We start from the raw sequence: 24,372 nt of genomic DNA, 5'->3' as shown, positions 1-24,372 counted from the left end.
ATGAAATAAATATAACTACGAAAACGACTACGTTGTTTACATTAGATACTTTAAAGTATATCGGACTGATGTGATTTTGATTTTAAATGCAAATAATGTAAACGATAATTGGCATTTAACGTTGCAATATTTAATCTCGTAAATTTGAACGTTTCTAGATTTTCGTATACGCTTATATGATATTCTATACGTTACCTTGACATCGGTAGTATCCTTTTGTAACTTTTGGGCACTATTAGATATTTATCATAGGTGCTCTTATAAAAAAAGAAATGTGTTTACAGTTGGAAGAAGGAAAATATCCAATCGTATTACCACTACAACTGCGAAAGAAACATAGTACCGATTCGAAAATGCCCCAATACTCCGTTATTTCGGAAAAGAACGATTACAATTCAAATGACGACGAAATGAATGTAAGTATGCAATCCTATCATTCAGTATGCAATTTGTACTATTAATTGCACTATTATATACAAGGTTTCATCGTTTATTATATAATTTGTATAATTAATGTATCATTGTACATGTATTAATTATTATTATATCCAATGTGTATTTCAGGAATATCTGCATATAGTATAAATATTATGTATATTTGCTTCGATTATTAATCGATCGATATTATCAATTTTCGGAATCTAGTTCAATATCGTATCGAACAACAATCGTATCGATATTTATCATTCAGAAAATTTCAAATTCATTTTACTCATAGCTTTCAGAGCAACGAGCCTTGAAATTCGAGTGCAATTTCTGCCATGAACAAATTGCTACACTTTTGTCTTTGTCCACTCACATTAAATTTCATCGACGCAGATATTGCAAGTATTGCTACTGGATACTACCAGAGAACGAAACGATGAAAGAGCATATCGAAAGTACTCATCGAATCGATCCAGGTATGAACATATGTACATTGGATTTTTCTATATGAATAAATCGTCAATCACTGTTAAATGTCAATATTGTAAAAGCGAAATTTGACAACAAAACAAAAATGTTCCGTACATTGTGTAAATGCGATGGACCTATATGGATTTCTATCATTGAGATACTGTGTCTCATTGCTATTACTTGGCATTTTGTTTGTTTCTGAATACGTAGCTTATAAAGTTTGTCCACGATAGAAGATCACACAATCATAAACAATGCTTTTATTATATTTTAATCATTTATAATTAAAATACATCAGTTTTTTAACAAATCATATAGTATGTACAAGAAATATAAATATCATAGGTTCGTCTATGCATTTAAATTTTAACATGTTTATTCAGTGATCTGGAATAACAGTGTTCAATATACTTTCAACATCATCTTGACAGTTTTCATAAATGATATTCTTTCCTTGCAGTCCTAAGTCGTTTGCCAATAGCTTAAGGTTCTATAAAACGGAAATTGTTTGAATTAACGGATCAAAATATTATTTAATTATTATACATATTGGTAATTTTCTTCGCAAGCGATGGCCCTTTACAAGAAGAAGATTTTAATACATCATTTACCTTTGCAACCGTTACATCAGTCCTCTTCAAATTTCTACAATCAAGTACAACGTCGTATGAATTTTCGTTTGAAAGCTTCATTATGTAAGCTCGAAAATGTTCCGCTGCTGGAAACGTGATACTCTCATCAGGAATAATGCGAATCACGGTTCTATCTTCTACCTACAGTTCAGGAATCATTTTACCACACACGACAATAAATTTGTCTATATGCAACGGTGCTAAGCTAACTAAAACTACTAAAGTACCTTAGTTAGCTTGGTACTATTACATTTGGCTGGAAACTTATTAATAGTTAGTGCACAGTGAGTTAAGAATGTTAGAATAACATTAAATATTTAAATAGTTAAAATATATATATATGTATATATAATATAAAAGTAATCCATTTAATTTACCTGTTCAATTTCGGTTTGAACCGAAGGTCGAGCCGTGAAATACAATAATATTGCAAGATTTAACGATATACCGATAATGATTCCCCATTCCAGTTTAAGAAAAACGCAGAATAGTAAGGTAATCAACATGAGGAAAAAGTCGATTTCTGAAATGAGGCGCAACTGTCAGGAATATGAAATTGAGAATCGCGTTTGTCACGATCCAATTTACTTACTTTTTGCGCGCCATAATAGAGCGTACGTTTTGAAGTCGAGCATGTAGTACATAGAGCATATTATAACGCCAGCTAAAGTCGCTTTAGGAATAAAACGAAAAGTGGATGTGAGCAAGCCAGCCGCGAGTAATACGATAGCGCCTGCAAGCAAGCAATTGTCACGATTAAGAAAAAAATTCAGGGGATTCATTTGCACGTTCTCCAACTATCTAATTGTAGTATCGTGGGCAAAAGGCCTAAGATATCGGCCGGACCGTATACAAAGTGGCGAGAGCCGTGGCGCCGTCGAGTACATCAATGTGTCGTCGGTCCTTTCGAGTGGATAGTTTCGTGGAAAGAGCCTGCGTGACCCTGGCCACGGGGTTTCGGGACACGTGTTCGATGGGACGAGAAAAGACAAAGAGACGCTAAGGGTAGTGTTAGTTGAGACGCCGGCGAGAACGAATGCAAAAGGCATGCAGTATGAGTTGAGAAGCGAGAGCGTGCGAGTGCAGATGCCGAAGACTAGAGTTGTAGAGTTGTAGAGTTGCTAGCGTTGTAGAGAGATCGAGTTGTTAGAGTTATAGAGTTGCGAGAGTGATTTGAGCGGAATAAGACTTTTGTGTTTTAGTTCAAGTTGAACATTTATCGTTCTCTGTCCAATTAATCTCTGTTATTTTTATTTATCTTAAATAAATAGTATTAGGAGAATTTTACAAATCTAAATTATCCTAATCCTATCCTTTTTCCCGCGATATTACATAATTGTATTTCATCTTTCTTTTCTGCCTTAGTGATACATATTATCGGTGAGACATTTATAACGCTTGTTTGAGAAGTCATATGCACACACACACACACACACTTACCTGTGAATAAACCTCCAAAAGTAGTTTTCACCCCAGATGAGTTATTGACAGCAGTTCGTGTAAAAGAACCTGTAACTGGCATTGATCGAACAAGCGAACCGCCTATGTTACACAATCCTAACGCGAGCATTTCTTGCGTGCCGTCCAGAGATTTGCCCTTTGCTAAAAGTTCATAGTTCGTTCGAAATTATCCAAGTAATTTTAATTATTAAAATAATGTTCAAAATTGTATTACTATCTAACGAATATACGTATACGTTCATAATTGTTCGAATGACAATTGTTGATAGCGGATGAACATTTGTTGAATAGTTTGATATGTTAACCTGTAATTATTTTTTACATTACAGGTTGACGAAAACAAATTAGATCAGTTTCAGTTCCGAGCTTCGACTGTATAATACGTGAATCGTTCGAACGATTATGAATGATATTGTACGTAATATAGCGTACCAAACGCTTTTGCTATCGCCATATGTTCAATGGTAGATACAACTGGGACGGTGACAAGCGACATTCCCATAGCACCAGCAGTCGTAAAGAAATCATTGGTTATTGCATTGAATTTCGGCAGACCAAACGGTGGCAATCCATGACCCATCGATCCTAGAAATCATTTATTTTTGCTCCCAGTTTGTTCCTTCTTGCGTTACGCGGTTTAACGAATGATCAAAGAACGGGTTCCTCGCGAGACGGATTTTCCAATTATCGTGTTGTTCTCACCGGTTAGATTAAAAGGATATAGACCGTAGATGGAAAAGATATACGCCATCAAAGTTCCTACGATGACCACCAATGCGTTACGCGCGAGAATTGTGGCCCAAGCGATTTTCTGTGACCAAGTACCGGTTCGACGTCCAGGTAAATTCTTCGATAAAAAGCAATATGAAAATTAAGTTATGTTCGATGGGAACATAGCTCCTGCCAGAGTTTTATATGCTATTGGAATAAAATTTTGTCCAACACTGAATCGAAGTATCGCAAACTAAAGAATAGAATGAATTATAGAATTGTTTAATTTTGACCCGTTATCTTTGATCGAATTTCGCTTTATATGACTGTACCTTTAGTAGAACCAACGCCGCTATCGTTCCAATACCCAGCAACGTGTCCTGGTACCGGATCATCCTCAGATTCGAGAACACCGAGATCAAAGAATCTACCAAGTCTTCGCTTCTACCGGGTATTCCTAACAACGGTTTGAACTGCGAAGTGGCTATGTTAATCGATGCAGCCGCGGTAAAGCCCGTAATTACGGGTAAGGAAATGAAGTCTAACAAGAAACCTGAAATTCGTGCGCAACTCTTTTAACCCTTTGAGTGCTGAATACGGCCTATGTCGTCCGTACGGACGGCGCGCGTCTAGCGCTGACGATCGCTGTGGACGGAATACTTTTTCGTTAGACTGAACTCTGTTGATTGACTATTCAAAGCGCAAATTGTAATAAGTTATAGTAATTCTCTTGCACGAGATTAAATGATTCAAGGGCGTTATTTTTTAGTTATTTTTAATTATTTATTATAAACATTGAAATTTACAGTTAACTAGAATTTGGGTAATAAACTAGAAAACAATAAACTAGAAAACTAAATTTAGTAAATATAACACAAGTTAATAATATAGTTGTGTGTGAAAAATTCAGTGCTTGAGAAAACTAAAAAAACCAGATGTACAGTTTTCTTACAAGTGGTGACCACTTCAACAATAACGAGGCACTATTGGCATTTGTTTACTGCCGTAAGGAATGCATTTATATTTATTTCACACAAACGTAATAGTATTACTTCTGCGTAGGTGTTCGGAAAAATTGAAAAACCCATACATGCGTCCCTAGCCCATGCCAGGCACTTACAGAAAACGCTTAGTCCATACCGATAGCTTTCGCCAGACACCTATATGCGCCCACAGCACTCAAAGGGTTAATTGTTACGAAATACAAAGAAACATAAAAAGGTTAAAGACGAAGGTCAGAATCTGGAACGTGTAATAAAACATTTATAATTAAGGTTCTGTTAACAAATTCCACTTGCAATTCTTCTCGTGTAAGCAAATGTTTGTGATCACAACTGAGGAAATGTCACCTAAATTGGAATTTGTTTTACCTGACAAATATTGTAACGAATACGTTATACGTACTATGAATAATTTGTATACTTCTGCATATTGTCTGCATTCTGTGCATTTTTGCATCTTCAAATTTGCATCATCAAAAAAGACATGCATGAGAATCTGTAGTCAAATCACTCACCTAAATGAAAGAAGCCGAGTAACGCGATAATGCAGCCTTTCAGAAACGTAAGCAGAACCGCGACATCAGCATTGTATTTTGTTACCAAAGGTTGCACCATCGTTGCCATAATAGCAGTTGGACCGATAGTAATACTTGTACAGGAACCAAAAATAATGTACAGGAAGGATGCCATGAAAGACGCATATAACCCATACTAAAGGAGAAAAGAGACATAATGGTGTAACATTTGAATTAAAAGACGTAGAAATTAATACGCTTCTATCGATGTCAGTTGAGGAGTTCACAGCAAAAACAACGCCGCAAGTGTAAATCTTTGTCGCATACACGTACACATATGTATATAGAGTCTTTTGAAACAATTTTTGATCATGTTATTCAGAATCCTATTGCAATTTCTATGATTGTATCATCAATTTTGAAATCTTAGAAAATTTCAGAAGAAGTCAGAAATTTCTGATATCTTTCCTTTGCAAAGAAGATGCTTCTAATTGAAAAATCTTCAGGGTCTGGCTTTGACATACTTCATCTATTAAATCTATCGAATCACAATTCGATTGATATTATTTCCAAGAGATCCATGAACGTTGAAAGTTTTACAATAGAAATTTGACTGTCGCTACTAATCTTGACGCATGTTCAGAAAATCGATCCTTTTTATGGAAAATGTATTCTGCTTTCTGGAAAAATCCGAATATGGGAAAGAGAGAGAGAGAAAAGTGTTAATTTACCTCGGGACTTAAATCAGCGACGATAGCGTAAGCGATGCCTTGAGGAATAGCTGTGAGGCCAACCGTGAAGCCGGCCAGTGCATCTTGAGGCAGCCATGTGAGTTTGTAATTCCTAGCCCACGACAGAATCGGCAGCCTCCTCTTCATGTACTTGTAGCAACAGTCTCTGCTGCATCGTGACACTTGAAACGATACAATGGTATATTTGAATTTCATTTGAACTTCTAAGGTATCCGTCAACATTTTCACGAAAGATCCATAAAATGATCCAGCAAATCGAATAGCTTTGCCGCTTTTAAACATGGAAATAGAAACTTAACTCTCTTGATATCTCCCCGGTGACCCAAATTAGGTGAACTTACTTTTCTTGTAAACTATATCCCTCGTTTTCTCCAACATGCTTAAAATTGTTCCAACACTTGAAACACTACACCGTGAAACACTATATAAATAACTTGCTCTTACGTTTAATTTCTATACGCACAACTGTATTTCTATATTCGCAATTTTACAATGTTCAATTTTTATTTTCATAATTATATCTCCAAATAGGAGTTTCGTATCTCCAAACGAGTTTCACTCAAAGATTCTACGGCGAATATCATCGATAGAAGATTATCGTAGAGAAGGTACTTCGTAAAGAATTCATAGGGAATGGTTAAAAAATTGTCGTCGGAACAATAACGAGACAAGAAAATATCGACATAAGAGACGCGTGAGCCTGTTGCAAGGCACAACGATACGCTCGATAGCGTCGTTGATTATAACAGCAAACTGATTATAAGTATCGTTGCCTTGTACTCTCGAGAAGTCACACCAGTTATCACGACTTATATTTATCACGATACTCCCACTTCTTTCAGACTTGACCATTCACCGATTGTCACTGCGAACGCGCTCTTAATTATCTGATACTCAAGACGTGTTCTTCTCTTTTTTAATTTTTTTAATCGCTTTTTAATCGCTTCCTAACTCTCTCTATCTCTCTCTCTCTCTTTCTCTCTTTCTTTCTCTCTCTGGGTAAGCTGAATCGTTCACGCCAATCTTTAGATTATTGTAGGCTTCCAAATATTCTGATAGAATTTCATTGAAGTCTCTACTATGTTATAGAATCACTTTTTTGGGAGGAAGAAAAACTCACTTTGAAGAAACGTAGCAGCGAAACTTCACTGGATGCACAAATAGCCCAGATTGTCTAAGGAGTTTGCACAAGAGGATTCCACCTTTAAGAATTATTGCCTGGTTAGATTATTTCGTTGAGAATTATTAACCGTTGTTTTCGACTCGTTTATCTTCCCGATTTCCTTACATTTTTTCGCCGGATAACGAAAGTAATAGAAGGAGGGCGCAACGCCTGCGCGAAATCCAGGATTCTCGGCCAACTTACAGGCTAGTGGGTATGAATGAAAGCTCCGAGCTTGCAGTATCGCGCGAAATAGAGGCCTCGTCGTTCCTACGTTAGTTTTCATCTCGTGCAATTTCGTAATCAGTGCTATCGTCCACGAGAAAGCAATTCGGTCACTTGACCCGTTTAATCCATCGATTACATGCCAAAAGATACGAATGATTAATTCTTAACGCGCCACTAACAACGAGCCTCCAATAATCTTTCGGTGATAGACATCGAGGAAATTAAAAGATTCTGTAAGAGTTTCTTTTGTAAAAATTCTGCTGGAATATGCAATGTCTCTGTATTTGTTGCTTTGTTTAAAAAGGGATGATTTAGATATGAAAGAAAAAATTGTTTACGTACGTAACTGTAAATAAGAATTGCATTAGGCAAAGTGTTGCGTTCATTTAGCGTTCGTTTGGTGATTTATAATAAATGTAATTGAAAAATTAGCGAAAGATCGATGGTGAAACTTACTGGTTTTTGTAGCGTCGATCGAGCGCGCGATGAAACGCCAACTGATTCGATTAATCTATCGCGATACGTGAATGGAAAAAGCTTCTCATTCGGTTTAAATGTTTTGGGAATTCCACAATATCTTTTCGCATCTTATCAGATCGAATGAAATATTGTAATACATCGTGGAAGCTTCAAAGATTGTGTAATGAAGTTGATGTTCTTCATTTGGTAACACATAATAGGTAAGATTTCGCATATGTATCTATTCCAAGAGTTACAGTTCTAGACCCACTATAAGTTGTTTTATTTCTCAAGTATATCGAATTAGAAAACTTGATTTTCGAAAATTAACGAGGATAGATTTATCAAGCGTTTTCTCTGCGGTATGCAATGATTAAAAGCTCGAAGAATTAAATATATCTCGTTTGAGAATTGTACGACGATAAAATTGAGATTATAGTATCGTAAGATAAATCAAGAATAATAAAAATCTCATTTTTACATATAATAAGATTTAATAATTCTCGTTCATATCGTATTAATTTTTCTGTGCTATTTGAATTTGAATGCCACATGTGGAGAAACATATTTGTAAAATTCGATTCGTCGTCAAACGATTAGACATTAAGACACGTTATATCGCATTATTTATGCCGATTTATTTATTTATACGAATTTATGAAATCTATCAAATATGAGTTGACGATCGAACATTCATAACGTTGCAGATATACCGATCAATTTCAGTTTTTCCAAATTTCTCGATTAAGACGTCTAATTGGCAATCCAATTAATATCCAATTCCCAAGGCATACAAATGTTTCAATTGCACAAATTCGCTTATCGCGAGCGAAGAACGCGAATAACAAAAAGCCCGAAGATAAATTTAAGAGAATAATATTTGCGTCTTCTTTAAATTTCAATTTATCGTGCGGATCATTGAAGCTTCTCAATGTACAATTGGCAAGATCCAATAGGTTTTTCCCGTCTCAAGATATTTCATACATTCAAATATTCCTTTTTGGTCGTACGACGTGAAAATAAAGGCGTCGATCAAAATGTACTCGTCGTATTTTCTTTGCGATCTTCGTAACTGATCAAACACTTTTTAAAACAGAACAACTCGATCCAAACGACTTGAGTTCTCTCTTGAGAAGTTAGGATGATTAGTTTATCATACGTCGCGTGAAAAAGTTCTCAAAGAAATTCAGTTGCTCGGAGTCGCGAAAGAAAAGATAAAGATCGTTCTTTTTAACAACTTCTTTACCTCTAACGGGAACTTAAAGATTGTTTGTTCAATTATGCAACCAACTGTATGATTGTCTTAAGACAATTATCTTAACTATATCTAAATTCTAAGATAAACGTTACATACTCGTAATTAATGATCGAAATCGAGGTTGCTCACGTGTTAAAATATCAACAGTAAAATAACGAATTAAAGAAACCTGCGTTCTGTAAATTAGCAGCATCTCGGTTTACGAGAATATTAAACGCGTGTAATTAAAACGTTCACACGTTCGTTTAAACGTGTACTCGAATTAATACTCGAATATTATTAGAATCGACCGAACGATATCGTGCAAGGATATTTCCATAGCTGCTCCAGGCTGCTATCGTTGATAAAGTTAAACACGTAACGGATTAACATGTAAGTGGAAGGAAAGATCGACCCTTGAACGATATACTTACGAATTAGGCACGAGCTTAGGTGTACTCGTACAGGCAAGACAACAATCTTATTGTTGGACAAAATATACCGATATACATATGTATTATCTACGCAGGTGGCATTTTGTAGATACGTTTGCCAAAGAATGTGCTGGACTAATTAAGCTTACGTATATAAAGTGGCTCGCGGAGATATTCGAAAATTCTTAATAACTTTTTATTTATACTTTAAGACGATACTTTAGGTAAAAATAAGAGGAAAATATAGAGTAACGATTTTTTCAGCCGGGGATTAATTTTCCAGAAAGTCGAATTTGAATTGTTGAAGTAATACTATATATTGTTTTATTAGATACAAAATTTATATAGAACAAAATAACTATTTTATATGTAACATGATAATTTGAAGTATTAACGAACAACGCTCTGTTCTCTTGTACATCTCAAACAGAAATAATTTTCTTTTATTGCACATTCATTCATTGAACGCATACTCTTTCACACAGATGTACATACATCTATTTTCCAACATGAATATCTACCGATTATAATAAATAACCGGTGAGAGGTTGTTCTATGGGTGGAGGAGATTCTATGTGTGAAAATCAATTGAAAAATTGTCATACAGTGTATTAGGCTGATCCTCCATTGAATACGTACAAACTCTGTTTTCTTGAAAGTAGAGTCTTAAAGGGAATAAATTTGTTCCACATTTTTTACTTCACCCCTTGGAGGTAGACATCTACATATTGTTATTCAGCAATAAAGATAGAAAAATTTACCAAATGTTCAGCTGGACAAATTGTAAAGTACAAATTAAATAAAAAAAAGAAACATTTTTTATTTATTTTGGCAAGTGGAATTAATGTTTCCTAATTGTTGCTCATACCTAAGTGGTAATTACCTATGTTCACGTGTAATTGACAAATCTTTTCACTCGGTTTTCTTGGAAACTAAGCATCCAACGAACAAATTTCATTCTGTACGCTCTATTCTGTATTCTCTTCTTATTTTCTCATGATTAACTTATGCCCGTTTGTACATGTTATTCGACCGCACCCTGCGTATTATACGAAACATTTTGACATCTCATTAACATTGCGAGTCTTGTCTATACTGACAGATAATCGTCCGCAGACAATCCAAATCTGTCTTTCGTGGAAAATTCGCAAACAAAATTCAAGTCCAGAGACAGACAGCGGATAAAAGTGCCTAGTACGGACGCTGTCGGACAAATGTTGCAAGAACGTGCAAACGCATGCAACACACAGCTTAGTTTAATCGTCTTTTCGTTAACAAGCTTCTTTTACTCGATTCTTTTACTTTACTGAGACAAGTTTCTCTTTCTTCTTCCGCAGATTAAGAAATACACCATATACCCCATGAAGCAACATTGTTCAAAGACGTGGCTGAAGACACTAATTGCATTTCTCTTTCTTTTTAATTAATTTCTACTTTACAATTTGTCCAGCTGGACATTTGGTAAATTTTTCTAACGTTATTGCTAAATAACACGAGGATACCATCCTCGAATTTGTCTATTTTATTTCTTTAGTGAGGTGCCTGAGATGTTTTTTCTTTTTAGTCTTCTTTTTATATGGGTTTCCTTTGGATGTATTGCCATTCTTTTCTTGTATTTTTCTGTGTACCTGTCGATTTCTCCTTTGTCCATTGTATTATATTATATACTACATAATAATTATATTAACCCTTTGAATGCTGAATACTCGCGGCCTATGTCGTCTACTTTTTTGTCGAATACTTTTTCGTTAGACTGAACTCTGTTGATTGACTATTCAAAGCGCAAATCGTAATAAGTTATAGTAATTCTTTTGCACGAGATTAAATGATTCAAGAGCGTTATTTTTTAGTTATTTTTAATTATTTATTGTAAACATTGAAATTTACAGTTAACTAGAATTTGGGTAATAAACTAGAAAACAATAAACTAGAAAACTAAATTTAGTAAATATAACACAAGTTAATAATTTAGTTGTGTGTGAAAAATTCGGTGCTTGAGAAAACTAAAAAAACCAGATGTACAGTTTTCTTACAAGTGGTGACCACTTCATCAATAACGAGGCACTATTGGCATTTGTTTACTGCCGTGAGGAATGCATTTATATTTATTTCACACAAACGTAATAGTATTACTTCTGCGTAGGTATTCGGAAAAATTGAAAAACCCATACATGCGTCCTTAGCCCATGCTGGGCACTTACAGAAAGCGCATATATATGTCCTTAGTCCACACCGATAGTTTTCGCCAGACACCTATATGCGCCCACAGCACTCAAAGGGTTAATTACATGTGGACATTAGAGACTTGGGCATGGGAGAAGTCGATCAGTGTTGGCCCGATCCGAGATCGCGAGTACACTGCTATGCCAGAAACTAGTCGACAAACGACATTGTTTACAGACAATCTACGTATATTGCCCGCCGACAGCCACCAAGATATGTGCAGACAATGTCGTTTGTACACTAATCGGGTATCCCAGTATTGAGGATCTGTTGGAGAGGGAACGGTTCCTCCCACTCAAGCACGAAGGAGATTTTAAACTTTTGAAATGCTGACTTTTGAACGATAAGCACATACGCCCACTTGAGGAGTGGAATATCATCTAAATATAAATAATTAGCGTTATAACGACGATGAAATTTTCTCCTTGTTGATATTTGCAGAAACCCAGAATTTCATGATTTTCTTCCTATTTAACGATCTTTCGAATTTTTCCAAAAATTTCTATACCGATACTTTACCGACATAAATATCAACGTAAATAATACGCTAATAACATTTTGCAGGAAATGTGACGATAGATCGTATTAACACTTTACCGACCGCTAACAATTCAACAGCAGACGCACGTCCGACCGGCAGTCTAGGCGCAGGTTCTCCCCGGCGCCGGCTTTGTTTCGGTTTAGACTCTCCAATACCATTCTTTTCGTTCATCGCGAGCGATAAGTTTTTCAAATTAGTATAAAACTGCGGGAGCTTACAAAGCAACGAAACTAACGCAACTGAGCAAGGTACCTCAGTACTAAATAACAAATTACTGCTCAAATAATGAGAAAGATTGTCAGCGACAAAATGCCGATTGATAGGTTATCAGTCGGTAAGCGACGGCGACAAAAACCGATTAATAGGCTATCAGTCGGTAAAGTGTTCAAAAATGTATAATCCCATTGAAAAACAAGCGAACCTTTGTTCGATTTCGCAACGATTCTTTACGATGCATCCAAGAAGAGGCCTGTACGTCACTTTGCCACTGTCTTCAACTTTACTTACTTTCAAATTCAAATTTTCTACTTTCGCCTTTGATTTCCATCTAAACAGCAAATACGTAACGCGTCATAAATCTCACCATCCCATAGCGAGATCGTTGCTTCGCAGACCTACCAGGGGTAAAAAAGATTCTCTCTGCATCTGCCCATGGACACTGCTCTTCTTCTCCATTGCAATGAAAACGAGATATTTGCCCGTGCGCGTGCATTTTACGGAACTATTCCCCGATAATCGTCTGTCAGTGTGAACTAGGCTTTAACGAGACACAATCAACGCGATTATGTGGATAGAATTTAATATTCGTAAAAGATTCCCATAACATTTTGTAGATGACCGTGTACAATTGATATTGGACTGATCATAGTTTTATTGTTCCAATAAGCACACGAATGCTACGTTGCTAACAATGAAGAAGAAGAACACGTTCATGCAACAGCACGTTCTTCTGCTTGCACGGCCGTGACTGAGAAATTTCGAAACCAAATAAACCAGTTTGAAATGATATGCAAAATAATGGAAATCAATTCAAATTTTCTAGCTGCATATTTAACGCTTAAGAGCCAATTGACTTGTTACAATGCAAATGGAAAACTTTCGCTTTCCTGCTTTCATAAAACTTGGAATTACCTCAATTATCGATCGATTTTGAAATAAAAAGCAAGATTAAAATAAAAGCTTTAAACTAAAAGCGAGAAAATATACTTTTGTGTTGCGAGTGAAGTACATTTCGAAATTTGCTCCGACCAATGAGTGAAATTAGATTTATCCACCTTCGTTCACAAACACCTGCTAATTTTATGTGAAAGTTAATAATTGGTTGTTAGAATTACCGTGCGTGTTAATTTAGCTTTACAGTTTGTATTCGTCTAAAATAATGGAAATCACTGTGCAGATGGAAATTATTTGACAGCAAATCAATGAATTCTCAAGCTGTTTACTAGTTGTTTGTAAATTACGTTTGATGAATTAAAAAGTCTATTTGTCAAACGATTTCATAATGAACAGAAGATCAGAAAATGGAATGAAACAGTTGGAGCACTCAACTGGTATTCAATTTGGTAATAAAACGAGATTTCTCAATCGCGGGGAGACGCGATCGCGAGGAAGCGCGTCAACGGGAATCGTAAATTTCCGTTACGATTATAATAATCGATACTACGAATAGATCGATCCCCTTATTTCTTGTGGGATAATAGGGATTGATGTGGTATAACACTACGATTAACAGGTTATAAATTTTATATTTCCAACAACTTATTACACTAAAGAGATACACCGTTACGTATGATACAAATGTCGTAGACGATACTTTGACGTATGAAGATCCGATAGATAAACACTGAATGTTCTTTCGTAGTAGAGCAAGGCCCTTACAGTTGAATATAAGATAAGAAGAAGTTGACTTTCTTGATGCAGAAGAAGTAGAAGTCTCCTGGTGTAGAGTTGACCCTCCTGATGTCGTAGACGAAGTATAGAGATGAAGCGACGGCTCTCTGTAGTCCAGACCACAAGTCTAGAGGGATGAAGTGACTGCTCTGTCGTTATGAGAACAAGTCAAGTTTATTCTTGTGTGATTACGGAGGAAAGCTCGGTGCGGGTGTACCTTCTGAACTAAGAACGTGGATTCGTTGTTCACATTTTCCATTAGAAAAGTGAGGCTAACGATCTGCGATGCCCATTGGTTATAGCCAACGTTAATAAGTGGAGATTGGAGGAGGAAGCCTCCTACCGACGTGGCTTGAGGGTGACCTTGTTCATGGGAAAAGCTGGCTTTTCCATTAGACAAATATCCACTTTTCCCGTTAGATAACTACCCGCTTTCTTCATAATTTGTAAGAAATTTATTTGCAATAAACCTAAGGACTGTTTTAACACGTTCGTCGCCCAGCGTGATTCGGCTAAGTTTCCTGGGGGCCCAAATCCGACCGCCAGTACGCAGAACGTAAATAGAGCGACAAGCGGGAATTCATTGTTTATCGCCTTCGATTCATTGTAAAGAGAAGATTATTTAGTTCTGAAATGGAGAAAGCGATGAGCTTTCAAGCTAGAGTATTCCAAGGGATCTCATGGCAGATATCTCAGATCTTCCATTTAGTCGAGGAGCATACTTGTGAAACGTACATCAGTGATTTTTTTCCAGAAAATGTTCAGTGAACAGTGTGGAAATATATTTGAAAGTGAGAAGAGTAGTGATGACGGTATCATGTAACTTGAGGGTTGGATAAAATAAGATAGCCGAGTCCTAACACAACTATTAATCTTAGTTGAACTTTATTGCGAATTCAGCAATCACAACGGAATACACACTGAGTTATGATATGTTAAGTACGCCACTGTTATAAGAGACCGGTAAGGATAAGTTGACTATTCCAAGAGTACAGAATAAGTGTCTCTTACTGACGATACTGTGTCTGAGGAAACCTAGGGGTGGGTGTGTCTAAGGACACGGGACTATCGGATTTGTTGATGGTAATTTTGATTAAGGAAATGAGGGCAGTAGACACCGTCTCCGATTGGATAATAAGGCAGTTGGTGGACCAGGAAGGGTTTTAGCTGCCCTCGGAAGAAAGTTGCTAACGGAATATACTAGATGTGAGGAAGGCCAACTTTGTTGTGTTACCCGTAGTAAACAAAAATTGTAAAAGTAATTTAAAAGATACTCGCTTGGTGTGAAGGACCTTAACCATAAAAATTCCAAGATCCATGGTGATTAAGATTATTGAGGGTACGCGCCAAGGATTTGCAGACATCCAGGTGCCATCCTGCCCGCGGTATGTGACCTGGTCTCTGATGTAAATTGACGTTACAACGAAGTCTACAACTATTGTTCGAGGTTCCCAAAATCACCCCAAATGTGTTTGGAATGTTTTAACAAATACCATGCGATATAGAATAATATAATATATTATCCAGAATATAAATTAATAAAAAGTATGGTATAATGTGTTTTTAATATTTTTATGTTGTATATGTTATATTTAATTAACTCGAACGAGAAGAGCGTCACCCATATTTGGGTTACGGGCGCCCCACGGAAGCAGACCCGTCACATAGATATGGGTGACGCGGCGACGAACGTGTTAGGTAGCAGCTATAAGCCGAAAATACTTGCAGGATTAAAGGTCCCTGCAAACTAATAAGATTCAATGAAGGACGTCGTACGGACCATCCCACGCGACGTAACACTCCGATTTTTCCGATAAAACTGTATACACGCGATATTGTCCCTGATCTAAGCTAACAATAATAAAATTGGAAATCGTCACGTTCTTCGAATCCGGTCGGCGCAGCTTTCATGTTCCCATTCACTGCATGTTATACGTTGTAGCCAATATTTGTTTAAGCGATTCGTCATACTTTTTGCCACAATACACGCAACAGTCATTTTCATTATTATTTCTTTCAGGTTTGCTCAAGCTTTTCTTTGTTCGTCGGGTTTTCTCTCTTTTTTAGAGTTTCTCGATATTTCGTCCGCGAAAATATCGCGTCTCGTGTATCTTTCGAAAAATATTTCGTATTAATAGACGTTGCACGTTTACGAATATTTCCTTGTGCGAATTCATTATTTCCTTCGATTTCGACCTGATACACGATTCGTACTAATTTCCATTATACATGTAACAATAAAGTACGTGCGCGTGTGTGTTTATCGATTTTCTGTCCGACATTTTCTGTTCGCCACATAGAAATCGCGTGTAACGCTTAACACGAATCCCTCGATTCCGAACGATTAAGTTTACACGATCCGATAGGATACAGAGTATTTAACACGCGCTACTAATCAAACCTCGTTTCAATTACAAACATTTTAATAATATACATTGACCACGATACCAGCCGCGTTTCCGTTCAAAGTATCTCATTTAGAGGAAATGAAATTACGAACGAATAGTTCAAACAAATAGTCCAAATGTTTCATTGGGACTTGAAGTTTATTTAAGAAAAAAGATACTGCAAGTTATTCGATCAAAGTATCACCCGTTGCTTTCTACAATTAAGCCAAGTGATACATTTTTTTTTTTTTTTTTTTATTTAATTTGTACTTTGCAATTTGTCCAGCTGGATATTCGGTAAATTCGGTAAATGATAAATTCCATCACGGCAAAATATCGTGTCTTAGACAAGAACCCATCGTCGGAAGATCGATAAAGAAGAACATTCTGTGAAATTGCCGCGTGACAACGTTAGGTGCTTCTCCTAGAGAAAAGACACGAGAGTCTTCACTAGGACGTCCCGTAGCAACCAGCTTTTTCGCTAGACGTTGCTGCGTCGGAATGCTATTGGTCTCGATCGATGCAACGCGCCTTGTCCGATACCCACTTCCAGCTGATCGATCAGGTACTAAAGTAATTCAATGACTGCATCTTGTCTAAAGAAGCAGCATTTCTTCGTGATAGAATTCATCAGTTGCCTGATAAATGGCTTAAAGTCATAGAAAGTGTCACGTAACTTGAGGGTTGGATAAAATAAGATAGCTGAGTCGTAACACAATTTTAGTAAATCGTATTAATATTAGTTAAACTTTATTGCGAATTCAGCAATCACAACAGAACACAAACTGAGTTACAATGATATGTTAAGTACGCGACTGTTATAAGAGACCGGTAGAGATAAGTTGACTATTCCAAGAACACAGAATAAGTGTCTCTTACTGATGATACTGTGTTTGAGGAAACCTAGGGGTGTGTGTGTCTAAGGACACGCGATTGGATAATAAGACGGTTGGTAGACCAGGAAGGGTTTTTGCCGCCCTCGTGAGACAGTTGCTAACGGAATATACCAGATATATAACGGAATACTTTGACCGAACATCTCGCTATACTTTTACCTTAAATAAATCTTTTGTTGCGAAACTGAGTTGAAAAATTTGGATTACTCATTCAGTAACAAGTAACTTGACTTAACCTCTCGTGAGCCATCTACGAATTGTGAATTAGAAGATTAATAAAGATAAACTTTATGTTGTATTATTTTTACTTGTATCTTCAACAAGTTACGCTTTCGATATTGCAGAGTAATAATTTTGTATTCCTTGTAGTCTCGTTTCAGAATGATCGACAACCGTGACGCCGTCTTTCGTAAAATTCGTGATAAAAAAAGCTTGATGGACAACGAAACTTCGTTACACGATATATCTCTAAACGAGGAGTACATTCTTGACAGGACCGATGTCAGAGTAATTTTTATTACGCTCTATTCCATCGTCTTCGTTTTCTGCTTTATCGGTAAGTGATCGTCTCGATCTAGATCGATCAAATTACCAGTTGAGTGTCAAAACGAATTTGATCCGTATCCGCATCGCATGCTTTGAAACTTTCCATCGGCCTATCACAAGAAGAGAAGCAGGAATATCGTGTAAAGCAATGAAAGTTTTGATAAAATTTGAAGCTTCCTTACTTATTTGTATTATAGATATTTAGACAACGACTCAAAAATATATGCAGGATACTCGCTTTTATCTTTGAAAAAGCCTGATATAAAAGAATTAGCAAATTTTTCCAAAATTTATATTCGCGCCTCTGAAACGTATCTAGTTTGCAAAATTATTAAGTACAAACTTTTAGAACTTAAAGATATATTTTTTTATTTCGAAGATATTCTCTCTTGAGATCGATTTATGTAAATTTTGTTGGTACGTTTAAAAAGGAATCAAACGTTAAATTATGTGAAAATGAAGGTAAGGAGCCAAACAAAACGTTAATTGTTTCGTGACTTGTTTCGTGGAACATTTTTATCTAAGAATGATAATTATCAATTTTAATGAGTTTGCAGTAGGATTCAAAGAACAAATTCCTTTTCATAATTATTCTTTCAAGTCAGGCAATTGTTCCAAAAAAATACCTTCAAACACTATAATCTATACTCTCACGAGATACGAATCACGAGATACGTGATAACTTCGAACGTAAGCTTTCGATAAAATAGGTCTGTAACAAATTCTTCAAAGCGCAGTACCTATAATTTAATTTTCCTTATAATACACGCGTCTTATAGACGTGTTCAATTTACAAGATTAATATTAGACGTGAATTCTATATCGAAGAACATTTATGCAGAAAATATTTGATACTGAAAAATATCTCTTCCGGAATATACCGACCGATTGTACGTGAGTTTGTTAAGCATTGCATTAAGCGACAAATGATAAACGTAAAAAGGTTCGCGAAACGTTCGATTTCGATAGGATTAAGAGAAACATTCGTATGGAAGAAACGACGCAATGTATAAATTCAAGGTCGTATCCCTTTGAATTCTGCTTTCAGGTAACTCGATGGTAATCTTTGTGGTAACATTTTCACGGCGATTACGAAGTATTACCAACTTCTTTTTGGCGAACCTGGCAGTAGCCGATTTCTGCGTCGGTATCTTTTGCGTGTATCAAACGTTGACAAATTACCTAATGAACAGTTGGCGACTCGGCGATTTTCTCTGCAAAGTATACATGTTCGTCCACGCGCTTTCCTACACAGCCAGCGTATTAATCCTAATGGTGGTTTGCATTGAACGATACTTGGCTATCGTTTACCCGATTAAGTGCAGGTCGGTGCTGACAAGAAGCCGACTACAACTGGTAATAGGAATAGTTTGGATGGTTGCCGCGATTTATGCTTTGCCGAGATTCTTCTATGTTGAGACCATACAGAATCGTTTAATTACCGGCGACGTGGACATCATTTGCATAGCCAATATCCAGAAGCACAACAAAACTTTGTTAGACGCCGTAAATCTCGTCTTTCTTTACTTACTTCCGCTACTTCTGATGTGCTGCCTTTATACGAGAATCGCTGTCGGGTTATGGAGAAGCGGCACTACCCTCGGAGGACCGAATTTGGCGACTAAAAGCAAAAATGATAGCCTCCATCGTGTTCACAGTTCCGGTAGGAATGTGCTTCGCGCCAGACGCGGTGTAATAAGGTACGAGCTGTGTTTTATTAGCAGACTGCGGATATTTATGCACATTTGTATCTTTATGGATATAACGTTTGAAATGTATCCCTCGTCCATAAAGGCAAAAGAGAAGGTGAAGAATTGTTTTAGCTAATCGATATTAAAGATATACCGATTCTTTGAATATTTCTATTTTGCCTGTTATGCTATGCGCGTTTCACGTGCATTTCTGTGCTCTCAAATTTCCCATAAACGTATAAAAACCCGCAGTCTAGAGATCAGCGATAAAATGAAATTAAATTGAAAATCCGAGGTAATTCTGGTTCTTGCAATATCCCGATATTATCGGTCGAGGGTTGACTCTCTATCGCCGAGGTAGAGTCTCGGAGACTTGGCTGATTCTATCTGTCTGGTTCTCTTCCATTCTATTTAGAAATAAGATAAGTCTGATTTCGTCTGCTTTCGCCAGTACTACTACATGCATACGCGTTCGCGCAAATACACTGAAATCTGCAAGAACGGTAAGTCGGTAAGAAAGATTGCCAGAAATCTGTCCTATATTCGTGTATAAGTTACCCGCAAGTTGAGCATCGTGTTTAGAAGACGAATATGCCACGGTACTTAGCGGAGAGAGGTACGTATTAAGAGGAATGTGCAAGATACGTGAAAGGAATATAGGGAAGATGTACAGGCGTGGAAAGAATAAATGTAAGTACTGAAAAATATTGCGATAGTGGTGGAATGATTTAGAAACATAGATAGAGTAAAAAGGGAAAAAGATAAATAGAGAAGAGAAAAAATGGATATCAAAGAACAGATATATGTAATAAAAGGATTAGTAGACAGAGTCGAACAACGATAAGACGGATAGGATAGGAAGAAATGCATAGCGTTGATTATCTGATTGTTATAGAGTAGAGTGGACAGAATTGAAAAATGTGGGAAAAGGATGTGGAAGTATGAGAATGTGCGACAGAGACATGTGTGTATGATAATTCAGGAGAAATAGTAAATCAAGTCTTATTTCTCTAACGCGACTCACTATTTTTCTGCCGTTTGCGACCATGTAACAAAAAATCTGTTGAACTGAACTTTAACGGCGTCGTGTGTAGTACGAACGACTTTGTTTTCATAACGACAACGATAAACCCAGTATCAAGTTAATAAAAATATGATCCCATTTATCTTACCCAAGTTACCTTGCTTTCGCTATGAAAATAAAGTATTTTCGAGATTTTTTTTTATCGTTGTTCGTAGTACATTCGACACCGGTAAACAACGGTTCAAAACATTGTCTGTTACACGGCCGCAGATAGCGATAAGAAATAGTGAGCGGGCACCCTGTATATTCGTATACATATATCTGCAAGTTCAGGAATCAGGAGTCACGCAGACTTCACCTCGAGCTTTACGCCGCAAGCATAGTGCCTCGGGTTAATTTGAAACTGACGAAATTTTCTAGAATGCTAATCGCAGTGGTGGTGATGTTCGCCGTATGCAATCTGCCGCAACAAGCACGGATCGCCTGGCGCCACTGGAGCTCGAGTTATGATCGATCATCGAACTTCAGCACCCTCCTAACCTTATCCACTTTTTTAATTTCCTACACAAACTCTTGTCTGAATCCTTTTCTATATGCTTTCCTCTCGCGAAACTTTCAAAAAGGAATAAGAGAACTTCTGAACTGCGGAAAGACAAGAAATCGGAGCAGCGTTTTGGTCATGGGACGTACCGCAAGAGAAACAGCAACGCGACAAGAAAACGACGAAGGGAATGTAAATGATTTTCGGCGAAGTTTACTGGTCTGTCTTAGTTCTAATCGAGACAGTTCTGTTGCAGTTCCACCGAGTACAGAGCAAACCATTTACGAAAAATCCAGTTACTAATTAGTTTTATTGGTAGAACTTTCAGCTGCGCTCCATTCACCAAACCTTTCGAGATTAGGTTATTAAGAGTATCTTTTTTTAAGCAGAGTCCGACGCAACTGAAACGAAGATCTTCCTGTCGAATGACTTTGTTCTTTCGCTAGTTCGAAACGAAATCGATCCTATTCGGGTACGTTCGTGCTCTTTCTCGTTGTATATATATACTGGGTGTTCGGCTACTGATTTTACATAATTTAAAGGGTGATTCTTGACGTCGAAATAAGACAAAAATCAAGAATAAAAATATTGCGCTCTCAGTTTTGATTTTTAGTTATTGACAATTACAATGTTTGTATTAACAACTTCCTTCTTTCTCTTTTTACTGTTAATACGAGGTACGATAACGTCGTGATTTCACATGAGACAGGAATACAAACATGCGGAAAAATACATTATAGTTTTCATATTATTTTTCAGAAAATCGATAAAAGATCAGAAGGCAACGAATCATAAAGAAAATTTTACAGTTTACAGCTTGTAAATTAGTAAACTACTGCGTAAGAGAATTCAGACGTAATGTAATATCTTTGCAGAGTTGATCGACAATTTTCAGAATACTGAACCAATACTGCAGATTCATGGTTGCCGAGTTTTCCGATTACACGGAATTTGCATTAATCTAACTCGTATTTGACATTTGGCATCGGCACATGTGGTTTTAGCAGACAGACATATGGATCTTTACGAGATCATACATATTCGACGAGAATAGGGGAAAAAAGAGATGAAAATTTCATTGAAATACAAGACTCGTTAATAGAACCTCGGTTTGTTACATCGACTGTTGGTAATAGAAATGAAACAAAATAAAAAATAAAATCAACGAATGAATATCAGAAGCAAAATATGATAAGTATATTTTTATTAATACTCTGATTTTAATATTATTTCATGAATGTCGAGGATTATTAACGTAATGAATAATTAATTGTCTAAATACTTTTACAATCTCTGTGTAATACTTGCACTAAATGTCTTGTAATTTCTACATATATTTTCAGATTTGTTTCAAACTTTACTATCATTTATCGTGATAGTCGGCCTCATAACAGTACTAATGACGTTTCAAAATGTTCCGCGCAACACGTATAATATATTCATAAAGTAAATCTGTAAGTGAATACTTTCATAAATAACTGTAGTCACATTTTGTTATTGTGCGAACACTTTTGGAAGTAATTAAATATATGTATCATATAGAGTTTCATTAAACGATTTCTTTCTCATTTAAATTATCATCGTTCTTTCGCTCTCGTCTCTTTCCCTGTTTCTGTCGAATCATGTGAGTGTTATCTGCATTTTTTCTTTCCTACGCTGTTTTGTTTTCCGCGTTATCTCGTCGGGGTCTCGGGTTCGCAGCCAAGTAACCGGTTAACTCCGGTCTATCGACTTCTCCGTACAGCTTTGACGTTTTATCGGATAATGGGCGATCCTCTTTCAATAAAGATACCTTTCAGTTTTATTCTTATCCATTGATGATTGTGAGATTAAGAAATAATCTTAAGAAAAATTGTTTATTAGATCGCATATCTGTATGCAAATTCATATTTTCGGGCATATAATTAAAAGTATAGAACCTCGGTAAAAATTTGTTTTACCTGCCAAGTATTATAGAAAGCTATGTATATATATATTTTGAATATTTTATATATTCTTTCATATTACATGTATTCTGCACGATTTTCCGCCTGCAAATGTCCTATAAATGCAGAAAAGTTTAAATGCAGTTTCTTGATTACAAATTGTCACTTTAGTCTCCTGGCGAATAAACTTTTTCTATATTGGCAAAGGTTGGTTGCGTTCGTGTAACCTGCGAGTGTTCGAACATCTTCATGAACCAACGTGTGTCTGTTCACAATAGGTGTCTTTCGTGATCAAAGTTCGGCAAAGTTGTAAACAGGACGTTGCACCGCGTGGATGCTCCGGGGTTACAATATGCTCGATTTATCTGTCGAAGGAGACGAACATATCAAGAAGAAATAAACGAGAGTTCGAACGGATCCAGAGTTGGCGATAGCGACGTAATAATTATTGCAAAATCAGACCCCCAGCAGGCGTTGCATCACGTAGCATTAGATGACCCCGAAATGAAAAATATATTTTGCAGTCTGTAATCGTCGTGTATCATGCGCCTGTACGCAAAAATATTCTTCTTTCATTCTCAAAACGATATTAAAAGAGATAAACAATAAAATTTTCTTTCCCCATCGTATTTTCTGATCACTAGATTGCGAGTATTTATGTATTTTTGGATAACTTTAAGTAGATTTGTGATTTGTACCCTAAATATTGTAGTTTAAGTAATTTGTACGTTTATAGAAAACCGTAAACAGAGATTTGTTTTGCTATTGTATATTACAACTATATTACTACTTTCGCTTCATATTTATCCATATTTTTCTATATCATATGCATTTTGTATATTTTCACATATTAAAGTTCTATTTTTTAGGTTATGTTCACAAAAATGCGAAATATTTCCTGTTATTTCTATTACTTTTTATGTAAGTACTTTTGTGATTCTATTTCCTAGGTTATGTTTATAAAAATACAAAAATAATGTAATTGCTAAAAAATCTCAATAAATTTGTATAATACCTTTTACGAACGTACACAATAATCTTCAAAATAAGTTATTCATTCCTTTGGTGAGCCAAACATAATCCAAAATTCACTCGTGAATCACCAGAATCATACGTCAATTAAATGAATAATCCAACAACAAATAGGTAAAACACGAAATAGTATCGCGATTTGTCCGACACAATATTTGCTTTCTTATGCAGAGCAATAATCCGGTAA

General features: G+C 36.3%; 3 protein-coding genes across 12 annotated transcripts in view; 2 read left to right on the top strand and 1 right to left on the bottom strand.

Moving 5' to 3' along the window:
• LOC110119983 overlaps window positions 1-1,154 on the top strand; it is a 2,529-nt gene extending 1,375 nt beyond the window's left edge. The window contains exons 3-4 of the mRNA XM_020867206.2: window positions 285-416; window positions 719-1,154. Coding sequence (XP_020722865.2) covers window positions 285-416; window positions 719-937 — 351 coding nt within the window. The 3' untranslated portion in view covers window positions 938-1,154. The remainder of the gene's footprint in view (window positions 1-284; window positions 417-718) is intronic.
• LOC100645549 (sodium-independent sulfate anion transporter) lies at window positions 1,140-24,372 on the bottom strand. Of its 7 annotated transcripts, none has more exons than XM_048413435.1 (13): window positions 24,169-24,372; window positions 19,504-19,593; window positions 7,090-7,171; window positions 5,949-6,130; window positions 5,218-5,413; window positions 4,034-4,254; window positions 3,693-3,837; window positions 3,423-3,575; window positions 2,970-3,131; window positions 2,122-2,262; window positions 1,907-2,052; window positions 1,509-1,670; window positions 1,140-1,387 (listed from the first exon to the last, which is right to left on the bottom strand). In XM_048413435.1, coding segments are annotated over exons 3-13 (1,620 nt in total). In that variant the 5' UTR covers window positions 7,091-7,171; window positions 19,504-19,593; window positions 24,169-24,372; the 3' UTR covers window positions 1,140-1,276. The 7 variants fall into 7 exon arrangements, with proteins under 7 accessions (XP_048269392.1, XP_048269395.1, XP_048269391.1 ...); XM_048413438.1 differs by having other exon boundaries at window positions 24,184-24,372; XM_048413434.1 differs by lacking the exon at window positions 7,090-7,171.
• Window positions 7,753-22,782, top strand: LOC100646520 (trissin receptor). Of its 4 annotated transcripts, none has more exons than XR_007226871.1 (5): window positions 16,987-17,095; window positions 17,796-17,982; window positions 19,021-19,672; window positions 21,108-21,905; window positions 21,988-22,782. XR_007226871.1 is itself a non-coding variant. In XM_020867205.2 (5 exons), exons 1-4 carry the CDS (start codon window positions 17,051-17,053, stop codon window positions 21,529-21,531), a joined length of 1,308 nt encoding a protein of 435 aa, XP_020722864.2. In that variant the 5' UTR covers window positions 16,987-17,050; the 3' UTR covers window positions 21,532-21,543; window positions 21,618-22,782. The 4 variants fall into 4 exon arrangements, 3 of the variants coding, with proteins under 3 accessions (XP_048269398.1, XP_020722864.2, XP_048269397.1); XM_020867205.2 differs by having other exon boundaries at window positions 21,108-21,543; window positions 21,618-22,782; XM_048413441.1 differs by lacking the exon at window positions 16,987-17,095 and adding an exon at window positions 7,753-8,039 and having other exon boundaries at window positions 21,108-22,782.

Source organism: Bombus terrestris, chromosome 16 (genome assembly GCF_910591885.1).
Source record: "Bombus terrestris chromosome 16, iyBomTerr1.2, whole genome shotgun sequence".
Classification (NCBI taxonomy): Eukaryota; Metazoa; Arthropoda; class Insecta; order Hymenoptera; family Apidae; genus Bombus; species Bombus terrestris.
Note: the sequence above shows the minus strand (reverse complement) of the source record. Positions and strands in the feature narration are given on the sequence as shown.